This window comes from Ascaphus truei, unplaced genomic scaffold (genome assembly GCF_040206685.1).
Source record: "Ascaphus truei isolate aAscTru1 unplaced genomic scaffold, aAscTru1.hap1 HAP1_SCAFFOLD_1232, whole genome shotgun sequence".
Taxonomy (NCBI): domain Eukaryota; kingdom Metazoa; phylum Chordata; class Amphibia; order Anura; family Ascaphidae; genus Ascaphus; species Ascaphus truei.
In genome coordinates this window covers 69,263-86,117 of record NW_027454104.1, presented here as the reverse complement: position 1 = coordinate 86,117, position 16,855 = coordinate 69,263, and the positions used below count along the sequence as shown (strand labels likewise).

Below are 16,855 nucleotides of genomic sequence, written 5' to 3'. Positions count from 1 at the left end.
GCTTAGCCACATCTTTAGTTGTGGGGTCTACTGATAATTTACATTCACATGCTCCTTAGGCTGCACTTATAGTCCTGGCGACGTGATGTCGCTGTTGTAATAGCGATTCCTGCCTATACTGCAGGAGACGAGAGGGCGACCGGTGGGGGGGGCTTGGCGGAGGTGTGGCCATGAGCGGTTTGCCCTCATTGGCTGAACCGCTGACATCCTGTTTTTGATGTGGCACACCATCGCCGTGACTATTAGTGCAGCCTTACTTTTTAATAAGAGGCAACATGGCGTGTTGCCATCATGATCAAACTTTGAAATTCCTCTAAAAAAAAAAATTCAAATGGTAGTTTCTTTTGCATTTAATGCAGAATAAACGCCAAATGAAATGACCCAAATTTGCAGATTTAAATACATATCAACCTGGTCCTTACTAGATACAAAAGGTTTGCTTTTGGGTACACCATTTTGTAATATGGAAACAGATCGTGGCCAGCTTGCAATTAGACCCAGCAAAATAGTGGCGCAAATATTTTTGTAGATATTTAATACTATATGTCCTTTTCCAAAACTCCTGACTTTTCGGCTCCAGCTGAAATATATGGGAATTTATTTATAAAATGTGCTGTACATGGCTAAATAAGCATTTACACAATAAATGTTGAAGATCTCTACTTATAACAATTGATACTGAAAAGTGAATTAAAGATTGCTTATGCCAAATTCAATATACAAATCAACACAATGAAATAGAAATTGTACTGCAAAGTTGTGTGGTGGCTTTTTTTTTTGTGTGAAATTTTTTTTAATATATATTTTTACTCTCTGCTCAGAAAACCATTGGTGTATTCAAACCAAAATCAGAAGAGCCTTATGGTCATCTTAATCCAAAATGGGCCAAATATATTCACAAGATTTGTTGTCCTTGCTGCTTTGGTCGTGGCTGCCTAGTTCCTAATCAGGGATACCTTTCTGAGGCCGGTGCATATCTAGTAGATGAAAAATTGGGATTGGGAGTTGTACCAAAAACCAAGGTAAAGTTTTTTTGATTTTGTACTTTGATGTAGCTCCAATATGGATGAATGTGGATAGAGTATGTAAGCATATTTGCATAAAAATTAACATAACATAATGTTCTTGTCTTATGTTGGCATAACAGTTACTGTAAGTGTTTTCCATACTGTTATAAAAGATTGAGGTGCTGTAACATGTTTTAGTTTCCAGCCAATCGAACACGTATTTGTACACGTAGTGTATTTGTTCTATGTGGACAAACATCTGATTATTGGAAAGTCTTAACCACAATCTTAACCATTGTTTGTTTTAGTTTGGAAGAACTGTAATCTAAAATTAAACAAAGTACATGGTCTTTGTAGTATTTATATGACCTCATGGCAAATGTCCTTTACTATTCACTGCAATCATTAGTATACTGTGTTGTTATGAAGGCAACATTAGCCTAAATATTTCCCCTGGTAGCTAGTTCCTATACGGAATATGACCAGCATATAGTTTACCTTCCTTTTAGCCCCCTAAATGGTGATTCTGAGGTACTGACTAACATTGGTAGTCTAGTCTTCACGTATGAGCCTCTCATAGTGCCTAAATGTAAGCCAACTGTCCACTGTTCCAAATGATTGCCCCTACAGTATATGGTGACCCCTAGGCAGCTACCTTGTGCTACTGGGTGAATGATAGTACTTCCTACAGAATATGGTGGAAAGCTGTTTTTCAGTGTAAATATACTTTATACTCTTGCAAAAGCAGCATTTACCAGTAAACAAAATATCACTTAAACATTTTCTTGTAAACAGGCCTGGGAAGTGCTAGTCAGTTTGCCTATGCTCTTGCTATAGTCTATAACTATAAACTGTAATAAATGTTTAATATTTTTACAGGTTCATTTAAAAAATTTTTTAATTTTTTTTTAATATCCCTGCTTTTTATTTAAGGTAGTCTGGCTTGTCAGTGAAACGTTCAATTACAGTGCAATCGACCGTGCAAAATCACGAGGCAAAAAATATGCATTAGAAAAGGTCCCGACAGTAGGTAGAAAATTTCACCGCATAGGACTACCTCCCAAGGTGAGTGTGCTATCTTTTAGAAGCAATGCTTACTGATCACCTCTAAGGCCTCGGCCATGCTCCCTGCTGGCGTGCTGAGGTGCAGGGAAAGCGGGTGCTTTCCCTGGCCTTGCGGTTGCTTACCGCACGCACTGTCAGCAGCCGTCAGGGGGCGGGGCGGGCGCATCACGGGCCGGGGACGGGCCAGTGACGTCACGGAGCTGGTTCGCCCTCATTGGGCGAACCGCTCACGTGACTGGCCTGTTGCGCCGGGAAGCGGGGGAATTTAAAATTCCCCTAAGACCTGCGCTTCCGCAAGCGCGCGGAAGCGCAGGTGAGCCCCTACTAAAGCCGCTCTAATTGCGGTTGTAGGGGCTCAGTGCTGAGTGGGAGCGCGCGTCAGCACGGTTCTGCCAGCAAGCCAAGGCCTTAGACTTCGTGTCGGGGTCTTGAGGAAACGTTTGTGCTGGACTCGGAGCACTAACTGGAAGATTCAGAACAGTTACAAAAACCTTTTTTTAATTTGTCAGACAAGTCAGTTTGAAAGCTCATATCAATTTTTTTAAACCGTGTATAGTTGACTTTGACACTTACAATTTTAACCCACCTACAATGGTCCTCTCTGACGATGGCAATGGCGTAAGCATAAAGGACATACTGAACTTTATTTACTAACACATCCCACATTCAGAGACCGCTAAAATGCAAACTTTAAATAATTTCCAGATGAAAGCAGCCACATCTTTGCTTTTGTTGAAATTAGTTTTTCTTTAAGGATGCCAATTAGATTGTCACATTTTGTACAAGATGTGTGGTGTTTAAAAAAAAAAAAAAAAAAACTCCCCAATATGTGAATTTGCCCCATAACATGCCAGTGCCTAATTGTCCTTACAACTGTTTCATGGCTACCACATGTTTTAACCAATGGTGCTAATATTAACATGCATGCCTTCAACCCCTTTTTGGGTTTTCTCTGTGACCTACTAGAAATTGACGATGTATAAAGTATTACGGACTAAGTTAAGAGTGCTATACAGTACATTTATTGGGCTGGGCAGGTGACCCTGAAAAGCCAGTAACCACCAGTTGCACATTGATTTTGACCATCACAGTGGCTGCAACACCTGTTTGCTGTTTTTAAATAGCATAAAGAAATTGTGTTGCACTCAACGGCATTTGAGCAGTCTTAATAAATGACATTTGAGCAGATCTAGCATCCAAGTCAAACTTTCCCTATGCCAATGTCTTTGTGGCCGCTATACTACCCACTGGAGATGAGAGCTGATTAGAACTATAGTTCAGATGAAAGGAAAAAGAGTGGCACTCAAATAGTGGTCAAGTGCTTAGTATATTCATCCAACGTTTTGGTCCAATACCGCAGACTTGTCTCAATTTTGAAAGGGGTCTGCTGTGTTGGACCGACACATTGGATGAATAATATACTAACCACTTGACGATTTTTTTTTTTTTTTTTTTGGAGTGCTCTTTTTCATTCACTTCGATGGTGGTTCATTATGCAAAATGACTATTACATTTTCCCAAAATGGCAATCCCCTGTTTAATACACAACTGTATCTTCGCTCCGGGGATCCCTTGGTTCGTGAGACGCTTACCGGTGAAGTTATCAGTTACTTCCTGGTTTTTAAATGGTCCAATAGGAGGTTGCAATGGATAATATTGCGAATTCCTATTGGCTTGAGATTTGGCGGCAAATTTGTTTCCCCTTGAGGGAGATTTAAACCCAGTAACGAACCAGGAGGTCTCCGTAGCTAAAAATTCCTTGGTTCTCATGTAGAAAAATAAATTGGGTAAAAACAAGTAGCGCTTAAGTATCCTGTTTATCACAGCTGAAAGTATTTTTCCATTTCACGTTTGTAAACTTCTGGGTTTTTTTTTTTTTTGTAGGTTGGCTCCTTCCAACTTTTTGTGGAGGGTTATAAGGAAGCGGATTACTGGCTTAGGAGATTTGAGAGTGATCCTTTGCCCGAGAATACCAGGAAACAACTTCAGTCTCAGTTTGAGAGATTAGTCATTTTGGACTATGTTATTAGGAATACTGGTAAGCATCTATGTATGGTGGCAATAATCACTGCTATAGATTTTTCACCAGTTCTAGCACACATCACAAGGTATTCTGGATAAAAACTTCCCATTATACATTTCAAGTCTACATAGTAGCCATATGGTTTATAGTTTACTTAACAGTCTATACATTCTAATATTTTAAGTGACATGTTTTATTCCCAGTGTTATTTCTTTGTTTTGTGTAAATGTAATTCTGCTTCCATCAATAGTTTTTGCGATAAAGGGGAAGAACAATAATAACAAGATTAGCCATACATAGGACCCAAAGAAATGAGAAGCCTCATTTTCACAAACATTTATTTTAAGGGAGCTTGAATTTGTTTTTTGTTTTTTTAGAGAAACCAATAGTATTTATGACCGGTTTAACAAAATATTGCATTTATTTGGATGGAAGCTGTAAACGATGTATATTGCTTAACTGCTTTTTGGCTTTCCGCACTTTAGGCAAATCAGACAAAAAAACCTCCAGCATTTGGTTATTATGAAGTCATAAGTTTTAAATGTGGTGTCAAAAGCCTATATTTATCCCGTTTAAACATGTTACTACCATGAGTTCTTTGGTCCTCAGGTCTACCCTTTTTATGTGTTGTGCGAATGAAAAAATAGGTTTACACAGATTTTTATGCTGTAAAGGGGTATCTGCTTGTATTTACAGTATTTTTATTTTTTATATGGAGGAAGTAATGTTCTCTTTCTGAAATGTGTATTACATGGTCTCTGAAGTGGCAAGCTGTGCTGCTCCATATATATATTCTGCCTAATTGCAATTTGAGGGGACTGACTCCTTCCAGTCCTTTAGTTAGAGCTCCATACCCCCAAATACTTGCACAAAAGAAACATCTATTCATTTCACTATTCTTGGTTAACCAACTTCATTTTTAATCAAATTATAATGTGATATTTACAGGTAATACTTTTCTTTTGCAGACAGAGGACATGACAACTGGTTAATCAAATCTGAAAGCCAGGATGAAGATGGTGACCTTACAGAGAAGGTAAAGGACTTTACAGCCACAAAGCAGACATTTACTCAAACATAAATTGTGGATATTGGGTAAAAAAAAACTGCTTCTATGGAATTACAATTGTATATACATTGAGTTTGTGAACCACAATGTAATTACAGAAATTCTGTAGTTTTTCCATGATAACCTTCTTGAATCAAAACCAGTTTTTTTTAATTTATTTTTTTATATCAAATAGGGTTTATATTAACCAGTTTAATTTGAAACAAAATTATGTATTAATTAGACTGAGTAATTGGGTGTCAGGGTATGTGCAAAAGTAAGTGAAACCCTGTTTTTATCAGCTAAATTAAAAGGGATCATTAGAATCAGGTGTTTAAATAATTAGGTAGATCTTCAGGGGTGGGTTTGGGAGGCCCAATCCTATAGAATCAGAACCTTTTGGGTTTGGTCTTCATCATACAGGTGTGTAGAAACACATCATGCCACAATAAAAAAAAAAAAAAATCTTTGAGAACCTCAGAAAAGCAGTTATTGATGATCAGTTTAGAAAGGGCTACAAAATCATTTCTAAGGATTTGGGGCTCCACCAAACCACTGTCCGACAAATGGAGAAAGTTCAACAGCATAGTCAAACTATCCAGGAGAGGTCATCCAACCAAAAACTCCAAGAACAAACCAGCAAATCATCCAGGATGTCATAAAGAACCTCAGAGTAAAATCCAGGGATCTGCATGCCCCTCTTACCTTGGCTAATGTTGAGTGTTCATGACTCCACTATCAGAACTGAACAAGAATGGTGTTCATGGAAGGCTAGCCAGGAAGAAACCACTGCTCTCTCAAACATTGCTGCCTGTCTAAAGTTCACCAAAGAGCACATACATGATCCACAAGACTTCTGAAACAATGTTCTCTGGACAGACGAGTCAAAGGTAGAAATTTTTAGCCTGAATGAGGAATGTGATGTTTGGCGAAAACCAAATGCAGTGCTGCATTCGAATAGAAGAACCTCATCCCAACCGTCAAACATGCTGGTGTGAGGGATTGGGTCTTCTTTGCTGCCTCAGGACCTGGACTGCTTGCCATCATTGACACAACCATGAATTCTGTATTGTATCAGAAGATTCTAGAGAATGTCATACCATTCATCTATGTGCTGAAGCGAAAGTGGGTTATGCAGCAAGCCAATGATTCTAAACATACAAGCAGATCTACAAAAGTATGACTGTAGAAGAAATTCTGCATTTTAGAATGGCTTAGTCAGTCTGGACCTAAATCTCATCGAAATGTTGTGGCAGGATATGAAGCGAGCTGTCCTTGCAAGGAAGCCCTCAAATGGCAGAGTTGACGCAGTTATGTAAGGAGCAATGGGCTGAAATTCCACAACCGATGTGAGCCTGACCAGCAGTAACTGGAAACGCTTAGTTGAAGTCATTGCTGCTCAAGTGGGTGCCACCAGGTACTGAATCTAAAGGTTCACATACTTTATCACACATGGATATTGAATGTTTTAATCATTTGTGAATAAATGTTGAAAAAGTATCATGGTTTTGTATCATTTGTTTGATAACCTTATCTTTATCTATCAGGACTTAGATTAAGATCTGATAACATTTTAGGTTTGAAATGTTAAAATCCGAAGCGGTTTAGAAACTGTTTTTTTTTTTGTTTGTTTTTTTTCCGCCGCTGTACTTTCACAGTTTATTTTGTTGTCGTCCTCCTTTTCCTGTATTTTTTTTCCTGTACTTTTCATTAGTCCTTTCCACACTTAATAGTCCCCTCTGCCTGTCTTACATTTAATACTTTCCCCCTCCTTAGGCCTGGGACCCGCGGCGTGGGCGGCCGCACGAGCGTTCCCCACCAGCAGGGGAATCCTCCCGAGCCGGTCCCAGTCCCCCCTCACGGCACAGCTCACTACACGCTGTGACGCGTCAGCCGCCAGGGGATTCAAGAGAATTGTAATCCCTAGCGTCGACGCGTCAAGTGGTGTGGCTGTGAGCCAATGAGGAGTGGAGGCTTCGGGAGGAGGGGAGGCTTCGGGGAGTGGGGAGGAGAGTGTGGAGGGAAAGCTGTGTGTGTGTGTGTGTGTGTGTGTGTGTGTGTGCCTGAGTGTCAGCGTGTGAGTAGGGCAGCCCGCAGCAGCTCCCTCCTGCAGCCCGGGAGCCCGAGCCCGTGGAGGGGGGGAGGGTAGCGGGTCCCTCTGCTTAAACCACGCCCCGCTCCGCTTAAACCATGCCCCTCTCCGCTTAAACCACGCCCCTCCCACTCCAGCCCCGGCTCCCGCTCCCTACAGACCGCATATCGCGGTCTGTGTCTGTCAGCGCCCCGCCTGTCTGCAGTGCGGGCGCGCTGACTGAGGGAGCGGGGCCTTAGCCTTACTTTTCCCCATTATTCCAATATTCGGGCATTACGAGGGTGTATTTAAAGGCTTCTTTGCTTGAGCTTCCTAAACCTGCTTTCTAAATAACACATCACCTTCCATCCTTACTATCATGGCCCATACAGATGGTTCTTCCTTCTAGCCGCTTGTAGTGTGGGAAGCCAATTGAAAGAGAAGCATTTTTAGATACTAAATATCTGCTTGAACAGTTTGTGGTGGGTTGGGTTTTTTTTTTTTTTTAAACACTCGCCAGAGAAAACCATGCATTTATTTTGGTATAGTACAGGGAGTCCCCGATTGTTTGCCCGCTTCATAGACTCCTAGTTAGATTATGTTGCCAATATTGTACTTCTAGAAGGACACTGCAGTCACTTTTGTAGACCACTTGATCCTGAACTTTTAATGTAGTTGCATTATGGTTATACTTTTCCAACTTTTGATTACTATTTAAATGGTAATCAAAAGCATAAACAAAAACTTTGCGTTTTTACAGTAATCTTGGTGAACAGTTAAACACAATGCAGATATATTTAACATTTCAAATAAACTCTGATCAGTTGCTCACATGTGCAACTTGTTTAAATGTAACTTTTTCTAAGGCTATTTTGTTACAAAAAAAAATGCATGTTTTACTTTAGGTATTTGCTCCAAACCAACATACATATTTCTTTAAAATTGATGAGCATTAATTCACAAACGCGGGAGGCATTCTGTTAAATTGAGTGATTTAAACCACTTAGGAGCTTAGTCTATAAACAATTCAATGGGAAATGTTGTGTGAAAACGGACAGATTGGCCAATTTAACTGATCTAGAGTAAGCCTTTAGAGTTAACTTGCTGCCAAGTACCATCCTACTCCAGCTACCTCCAGAAAATGTTATCTGCTCTACTCCCAGATAAAACCTTCTTGAAGCCATCCTGCATCTCGCTGGCAATAGATCAGACTGTAGTGGCAGGGTGCGCTTTTAGTTAACATTGTTTTGAGATGGATATTATTCTGCAATGTTCTTATACCGTTGTAGACGGTTGGGTGCTCTTAATAAAGTACTTGTGTTTTCATAGACCAGTTTTTCATTTTAGACTTGACTTTTATAAAGCCGATGTTTTTGTAGTAAGATTATATTTCCTTTTTATTTATGGCTTTATAGAATTGGACAAATGGTAAAGAACCGATTATCAAAATTGCTGCAATTGACAATGGTCTTGCTTTCCCATTTAAACATCCTGACGAGTGGAGAGCGTGTAAGTATTCTCCCTTTAGCATTTCAATCATAAAATATAATGTTCCGATTTTATTGTTGGGCCACAAAAAAAAACATGGGCTTGAGGGGTGTGGTTGAAGCAAGAGATTAAAAGCATGGGAATTCCTTTTGAGAGGTCTAACCATGCTGCAGCTTTCTCAGAGCTTCCACACCCGCCCCTACTGACTTCCATACAGAAGCAGTCGGAAGGGAGTGTGTGGTTGGAAGCTCTGTGACTCTGAAGCTGCAGCATGTGAGCAGACATACGACCCCAGCAGCGGTGAGACACTAATGATAAACAATGGTACGTATCGAGTTACAGTTAATAAAAATTAACACAGCATTACTATGCTACCGGTATGTTGCCCAACCCCTTGCCCCTTAGCTCTGATCATTTTCTTGACTGTCGGTAAGCTTTTGCATATGTAAGTTACCCTTTTGAAGTTGACTGTACTTTTTTTTTTTTTTATTAAGTGGCAAGGCCATTTTATTCATATTTAACTTTGAATAAAAGCTGTTATTACATCACAAGTATACAAAGGTGCCAACAATGTTACACGATCAGTATAAGTTTTTTAACTTTGTTTTTCTCCCTTGCAGTGCTACGCCCTTTTCATAATATGATCATGTAAATGATTGCATATGGTTTCTTTTTCTGCTGAGTTGTACATATGTAGCATTAGCAATATTATCCCTTAAAAGAATAAGCTTTATTTGCAAAGGAGAACTTTGTTCTGCGTAGACTAGTAAATTTTGCCTTTCTACATAGATGTTTGTGTACAGAAAAACATCTCAAATGACCGCTAAGAAAAATAAAGATTGTAATTTGTGAGCTCTAAAACTTCTGGTGTATAAAATGCTGGGTGATGTGAAAGGTTGGAATTTCCCAATTCATTCAAAAGGTGCAGGTTACCTGTTTTTTTTTATTTTGGGTAGATGGGCAGTACGCCAATAGCATAAGCCAAGAGTACTAATATTTCTTGTACGACAAAGTGCTTTTAGTCCACGTTGAACTTGTATAAGTATCAAATGGAGTGCGAGACATATGGCACCGCATATATTCATGATTTCAGGCTGCTTAACTGGATAACATTACTAAAACATTTAATACACGTAATACTCGTACTAGTAGGATGCCCTCACGTAGTGTATATGTGGGTCTGATTCTGCTCACCGCACATGCAATAGTCTGCTAGTAGCAGTCTGCAAATGTAAGGCCTTGGCCATGTTTGGCGCTTGCTCGCTCTCGCTTGCTGCCGCTCGCTCTACCTGGAGCTTTTTGCTGTCCTTACAGAGGAGACAGCAAGTGCTTGGGAGGCGGGTATCACTGTGTGTGTTGGTAGCTGTCAGTGTGTGTGTCACTGGGGAACGTGTGTGTGTGTGTGTGTGTGTGTGTGTGTGTGTGTGTGTGTGTGTGTGTGTGTGTGTGTGTGTGTGTGTGTGTGTGTGTGTGTGTGTTATATAATATTTTAAAAATTAAAAAAAAAAGACATGTTGTGAGAATAAATTATTTATTAACATTGTGCAACTTTGATAAATATATTCACACACGCGCATACACATACACACACACACACACAATGCACACACACACACACACACACACACACACAATGCACACACACATGCACACACATATACATACACACACACACACACACACGCATACACATGCATACACACACATGCGCACACGCACACGCACACGCACAAAGGCACACACACACACATGCATACACAAAGGCACACGCACACGCACACGCACAAAGGCACACACACACACACACACATGCATACACAAAGGCACACACACACACACACATGCATACACAAAGGCACACACACACACACACACGCACACGCACACGCACACGCACACGCACAAAGGCACACACACACACACATGCATACACAAAGGCACACACACACACATGCATACACAAAGGCACACACACACAAAGGCACACACACATGCATACACAAAGGCACACACACACACACACACACACATGCATACACAAAGGCACACACACACAAAGGCACACACACATGCATACACAAAGGCACACACACACATGCATACACAAAGGCACACACATGCATACACAAAGGCACACACACACATGCATACACAAAGGCACACACACGCACGCACACACACATGCATACACAAAGGCACACACACACATGCATACACACATGCATACACAAAGGCACACACACACACACGCACACACACGCACGCACGCACACACACATGCACACACACATGCATATACATACACACACATACACACACATACACATACACACACACACACACACACACGAGACATGGATCGGGGTAGAAGGGGGACAGACCGTCAACGGGCGGGCGCGTCACTGGCCGGGGGCGGGCCAGTGACATCACGGAGCTGGTTCGCCCTCATTGGGCGAACCGCTCACGTGACCGGCCTGTCTCGCCGGCAAGCGGGGGAATTTTAAATTCCCCCAAGACCTGCGCTTCCGCAAGCGCGCGGAAGCGCAGGTGAGCCCCTACTAAAGCCGCTCTAATTGCGGCTGTAGGGGCTCAGTGCTGAGCGGGAGCGCGCCTCAGCGCGCTTCCGCCAGCAAGCAGGTAACATGTCCGGGGCCTAAGTGTCTTGCCCCTTTGATGTCACTACTGGGCCCTATGACATCACTGTAGCCTGTGAGCTGGCATGGCACAGGCAACTGTATAATCTATATTGTAGTAATTTAAGTATAGTAGGTTAGTAGCATACATTTTGAGGTTGATTTTATAAGATCATGTTTACTAGAAATCAACTTATTGCTGCCTTTCTATAAACAGTTAATTAATTGGTATACATGTTGTAGCTGTCAGCTAAAAAAAAAAACCTCATAGGATGTGTTGACAGCTATTTAATAAACAATGAATCTATTAATACAACTTGCTATTCACTGAAAAGTACTTCATATTTGTTCAACTCTAGATCCATTCCACTGGGCTTGGCTTCCTCAAGCCAAAGTTTCTTTCAGCCAGGAAACCAGAGACTTGATTCTTCCTCGCATCTCTGATATGAACTTTGTACAGGACCTTTGCGAAGATCTGTATGAGTTGTTTAAGGTGATAACGCATTGACATAAGCAATTACAATAAAAACAGTGTATCGTTTAAGAGCTCCCAGTGAACTATTTAAATATATATTGGCAAAATAATTTAGGATTTCAACAGAACTTGTTCTCAAAGTCAGATAGTTGTGGATCTTGTAGCTGTTAAGATATGAAATAAAGATTTTTATTTTTCATTTAATTCAAGTATTCTGCTGTTGAAGCCGTGCTTTGCTTACTAACCTAAGGTAATTGGCAACCTTCTAAAGCTTGGTCACAAATTTCCCCAGTGCCCCAGAAAAGCACAATTGCAATAAAATAAATGAGGGCCAAACGCATAAATGTTTTGAACTTGTTCTGTGCTAAAGAAACCTATAAAATATTGTGCTTTTAAATCATTCTTAAAATATGAAGAATCTTAATATCTATAGGTTTCATAGTTATTACTCACTGAAGTGCATGGTTGAATGTACTGACATGTTCTTAGATTGCGATGGAAATAATGTGTTGTTTTTTTGTTTTGTTTCGTCACCCATGAAGACTGATAAAGGATTTGACAAGGCTACATTTGAGAAACAGATGTCTGTGATGAGAGGACAGGTATGACTGACATTTTTCCGGTTAATAGCTCAACATATTTAAAGCACAAACAGGTGTAATGTGGAGCAGGAGTTAATGTCTTCAAGCCAGAACTCTTCAGTGGGGGCATGCAGTGAGGAAACTTTCTTATGGGGAACTGAAATAATATTAAATCTATCGTACTTTGTCTTCTAGACACCGATCTATGTCCTTAAAGTGTTAATATTGCCTAAATAAGCTGCATTTTTGTGAAACAGACCCCATGGTCCATGTGTGACTTTTGCCTGCAAGTTCACAGTCCTCGGCTCACTGAAAATGACAATTTTGATTTATCTAATAGGGAGGCAGCTGCTATACGCTTATAGAACAAAGTGGGAGGAACTGCCTTGTGTTGCACTTATTTCATAATTTGCATATCAAGTGAATAAAATGATGCTGCCATTGTTGGCCACAGAGATAAAAGTGGAAAAACAATCACCAGACTAGGAGCCAACTGGCAATTTTTTTGCTGGGAAGCGTGTGTGTGTGTGCACGCGTGTGTGTGTCCGATCCCATATCCGCACACTTTTTTGTATATTGTAGACCAGGGGAGCGCAATTTTTTTTTTTCTTCCCCCCCCTCTGTGCCCCCGTCGGCAGTTCCCCTCTCTCCGTGTCTCCCCCCCTCTTACCTTTGCAGCAGCGTCATGACGTCACATGACCTCTCGTCGTCATTTGACGTGGTAAATGGTGGCATGGTAAGTGAGGATTTACAGAGGCCTTTGCTGCTCCCCCGGTACTTAATTTAAATGCCTTCGGGAAGCGCACGGGGCCTCTGTATACCCCGCAGCCCCTGTAGACTGTCTCGCGCCCCCCCCCCCCAGTTTGCGCACCGCTGTTGTAGACTACTGCCAAAATGTCTGCAATCTTAATGTGCAAGTGCCTTAAGTCGTAGCAGTAAAAAAGTGTAATAATCCATAAAACACAAGAAATCCCAAAATTTTGGTCCCCAGAAACGTCCGAATATATTGTGTTATGGATTAATAAACACAAACCTTTTAGTGGTTTGTACTAGTATTTTTGTGTACACCTCAGTGTCCATCTCCAATGATTATATAAATATGGAAGTAAAATAGAAGAAATACCGCTTGAGAACTCTTAATCAAAGGTACCAAAATGTCAAATATAGTATGTAATAATACCTTTCAATGCGAAGTGGTAAAAAATATAAAATGACCAAAACAAGCCCTTTGGTGTACCAGAAAATCCCATTTATTACAGCTTAAAAATATCCTGTCCAGAATTGTAAGTTCCTAAACATGCACATATTTGTATTTGACCTATACATTTAGGTATTCCAATAGTTGTTGATGCAGCAAGGGTAGCACTCAGGCCTATTATCTTTGCCTTTTATATTTTAAGCTGTTTGAATCGGTATTAATAAAGGGATTTGTTTATTTTTTGGTACACCCGTGTGCTTGTTTTGGGGCACTTTTTTTTTATTTTGTGTGTGTGCATGCACGTGTATATATCTATATACAGGTGTGTAAAATACTGTCTTTTTACTCATATACACGTATCTATAGACATGTATATAAATAATTTTTTTTTTTTTTTTAATTTTAGGTGTTTAAAATCTTGAATTAGAAAAAAGGGTATTACCTGGCTTTTTTTAAAGCGATAAAATGTCACAATTTCACAATGTTGGCTTGTTACATTTTCCCAGCAAAATAGTGTTCAAGTTGCATTTTACATCCAATGCTAAGATGTATAACACAATAGGAGTGGCTCAGTGAGTAACGACACTGACTGGCACTGAGTTTGAAGCAGGGGAGCCTGGTTCAATTCCCGGTGTTGGCTCCTTGTGACCTTGGGCAAGTCACTTTATCTCCCTGTGCCTCAGGCACCAAAAAAAAAAAACATAGATTGTAAGCTCCACGGGGCAGGGACCTGTGCCTGCAAAATGTCTCTGTAAAGCGCTATGTATAACTAGCAGCGCTATATAAGAACTTATTATTATTATTGAAAAAAAAAAAAGATTGGTGTGAAACAGCGCTAGTAATAAAACTGAATAGTGGAAAAAACACAGGCAGCCAAGTAAAAAACTGATAGTACAACCAGTCAAAATAACATAAAAAACAAAGAATATACCGGCGCCACAAATGGTTAATGAAATCAAACCGATTGGTGTACAGTCCAAATGGAGTCCTTTAAATGATGGAATTCGAGGGTTCTCACATCAACGGAGAATATGTGGGAAAAAAAGAGCGAAAAACAAATAGTGCAGTAAATTATTATTATTATAATAATTATATTTTAAAGGTTCCTAGAGAAACAAAATGCAGGGAATGTGTCTTTTTTTTTTTTTTTTTTTTTTTTACCGTTTTATTTTTGGTGATTAGAGTATAGTGTGGATTGGTAAAGTTTCCCTAATTCATACACCCTGGTTATGTTGATTTTTGCATGTTCCAAGTTGCACTTCCTCTATGGTAATAATTGTTTGTGCTGGTAATGTATAGAGCAGGAGTGGCCAACTCCAGTCCTCCAAACTCCAAACAGGTCAGGTTTTAAGGATATTCGTGCTTCAGCACAGGTGACTCAATCAGTGGCTCGTGCTGAAGCATGAACATCCCTAATACCTTACCTGTTGGTGGCACTTGAACTGGAGTTGGCCACTCCTGGTGTAGAGGATTGAACTGTAAAATGAATAAAATTGTGAAGGGGAAAAAGGGTTTTATTTTATTAACTTGTATCTTTCCCTTTATTAGATACTAAATCTGACGCAGGCTATGAAGGACGGGAAGAGCCCTATTCAGCTTGTACAGATGCCTCGAGTGGTTGTGGAACGAAGCCGCAGTGGAAGCCAAGGGAGAATAGTTCATCTGAGTAATGCATTTACGCAGACTTTTCATTGCAGGAAGCCATTCTTCTCCTCGTGGTAACTAGACAAAAAGAAAAAAATGTCTTATCTTGAATTCATGAAGCTGCTGTTTTGCACATGTACAGCAATAAGGTGAAACCTACTGTCAACTATTACCAGCTGCCAAACCTCTGATCTGTCTGAAAGTAGTGTTTTGAATGTAATCCAGTTTACAGTTGTCCAAATATTGTGTAATCATATGTCAGGGATCAAGGAAGGACTGCATTGACTGTACTGTATTTTTTTTTATTTTTTACGATAAATAAAACTGTTCTAATTTTTCGGTTATGATGTTCAAAGGGAAAGGGTTTATTACACATGCTGGAATGATTCATTTTGAATACAAAATTGAAATACATTTTTGATTTATTTATAATGTGAATGTTTTGTAAAAAATAATAATTCTATGCCATATTTTGAATGCATTTTTTCCCCCTCACAATTGAGATGTGCTTGCTGCCATTTCCAAAAGTGCCCTGTGGGGTTAGCACAGTAGGAAAAATAATCTTTTGATGTACAAACTATTGGATATGTTTTCAGTTTGGGACCAAAATATTTTATTATTGTAGCACCAGTGTCTACATACAGTATGTCTTAATATCTTTGAAGAACCAAAAGACTGGCTGCCAATTTTTGTAAAGTTAGGAAAAGCATTAAACCTGCAACCTCCTTTTGTCAATGTATTGAAGATTCTTGCCAAAAAATATATTGATTGGCATAGTCATGATTAGCAATGTTAGTTTGGAAATATTGTTGTGAGGTATTTTAAAGTGGCAATCCCTCTTAGGACCAATGTGAACTAGTTCAAGTGACCTGGTAACGGGGTCTCGTTTGACAATTTTATTTTTTTAATCCAAATCTGACACCTATAAGTACTGTATTTATTTTCTTAAAGTTAAACCTGGGAGAAGTTTCATTTCCTCTTGTTACTCCCTTTAGTGTAATGTCAATGTGTGTTCAGCAAATGTTTGTACAGCCAGAATTCCCCCTTCCACACCTCCCCTTAACTATGGGCTCCCTGATAAGGACAGGGTGAGCCAGGCAAAGAAAATACTTAAATGACAAACAGTTTGCCATTCAGAGGCCCCCAAATATAACTATATGGGATTGCACCTTTTGAACCTCCAGCAGTTTTGTTTTTAAGAAATGCTTGATAGTGTAATATTTTACTGTTCTAGCTTAGAAATAGCATATGAAGAAGTTTAATGGAAACTAGACTCGGTCTTGTATTATGAGACATAGTACATCAGCTAATGTTGCTGGGACCTGTGTGTGGATTTTGGGGTTTGATGTAAATTCTAGTACTTAGACAGAGCTTGAAACTCGGGGTTCAAAAGCTACAAGCGAGCTGTTTTCTAGAAAATAAAAATATCATTTTATTCCCAATTGGTACTCTGCATATAAAATAATGCATAAACTTAAATAAATTTGGCCTCTAGTATATTTCACTTAAAAGTTTGGATGCAACATAGTAGCCTTTTTGATCCCGAAGAAATTTAGATAGATACGGTTCAATGACAGTGAGAACTATCAGCTCCTTTTATGTGGTGGAGCCCACCTCCCCCC

General features: G+C 39.9%; 1 protein-coding gene across 1 annotated transcript in view; it reads left to right on the top strand.

Annotated features, from left to right (window-relative positions):
- PI4K2B (phosphatidylinositol 4-kinase type 2 beta) overlaps window positions 1–16,855 on the top strand; it is a 29,221-nt gene extending 12,366 nt beyond the window's left edge. The window contains exons 3-10 of the mRNA XM_075581338.1: window positions 822–1,022; window positions 1,941–2,072; window positions 3,957–4,110; window positions 5,064–5,131; window positions 8,630–8,723; window positions 11,695–11,828; window positions 12,353–12,412; window positions 15,138–16,855. Coding sequence (XP_075437453.1) covers window positions 822–1,022; window positions 1,941–2,072; window positions 3,957–4,110; window positions 5,064–5,131; window positions 8,630–8,723; window positions 11,695–11,828; window positions 12,353–12,412; window positions 15,138–15,311 — 1,017 coding nt within the window. The 3' untranslated portion in view covers window positions 15,312–16,855. The remainder of the gene's footprint in view (window positions 1–821; window positions 1,023–1,940; window positions 2,073–3,956; window positions 4,111–5,063; window positions 5,132–8,629; window positions 8,724–11,694; window positions 11,829–12,352; window positions 12,413–15,137) is intronic.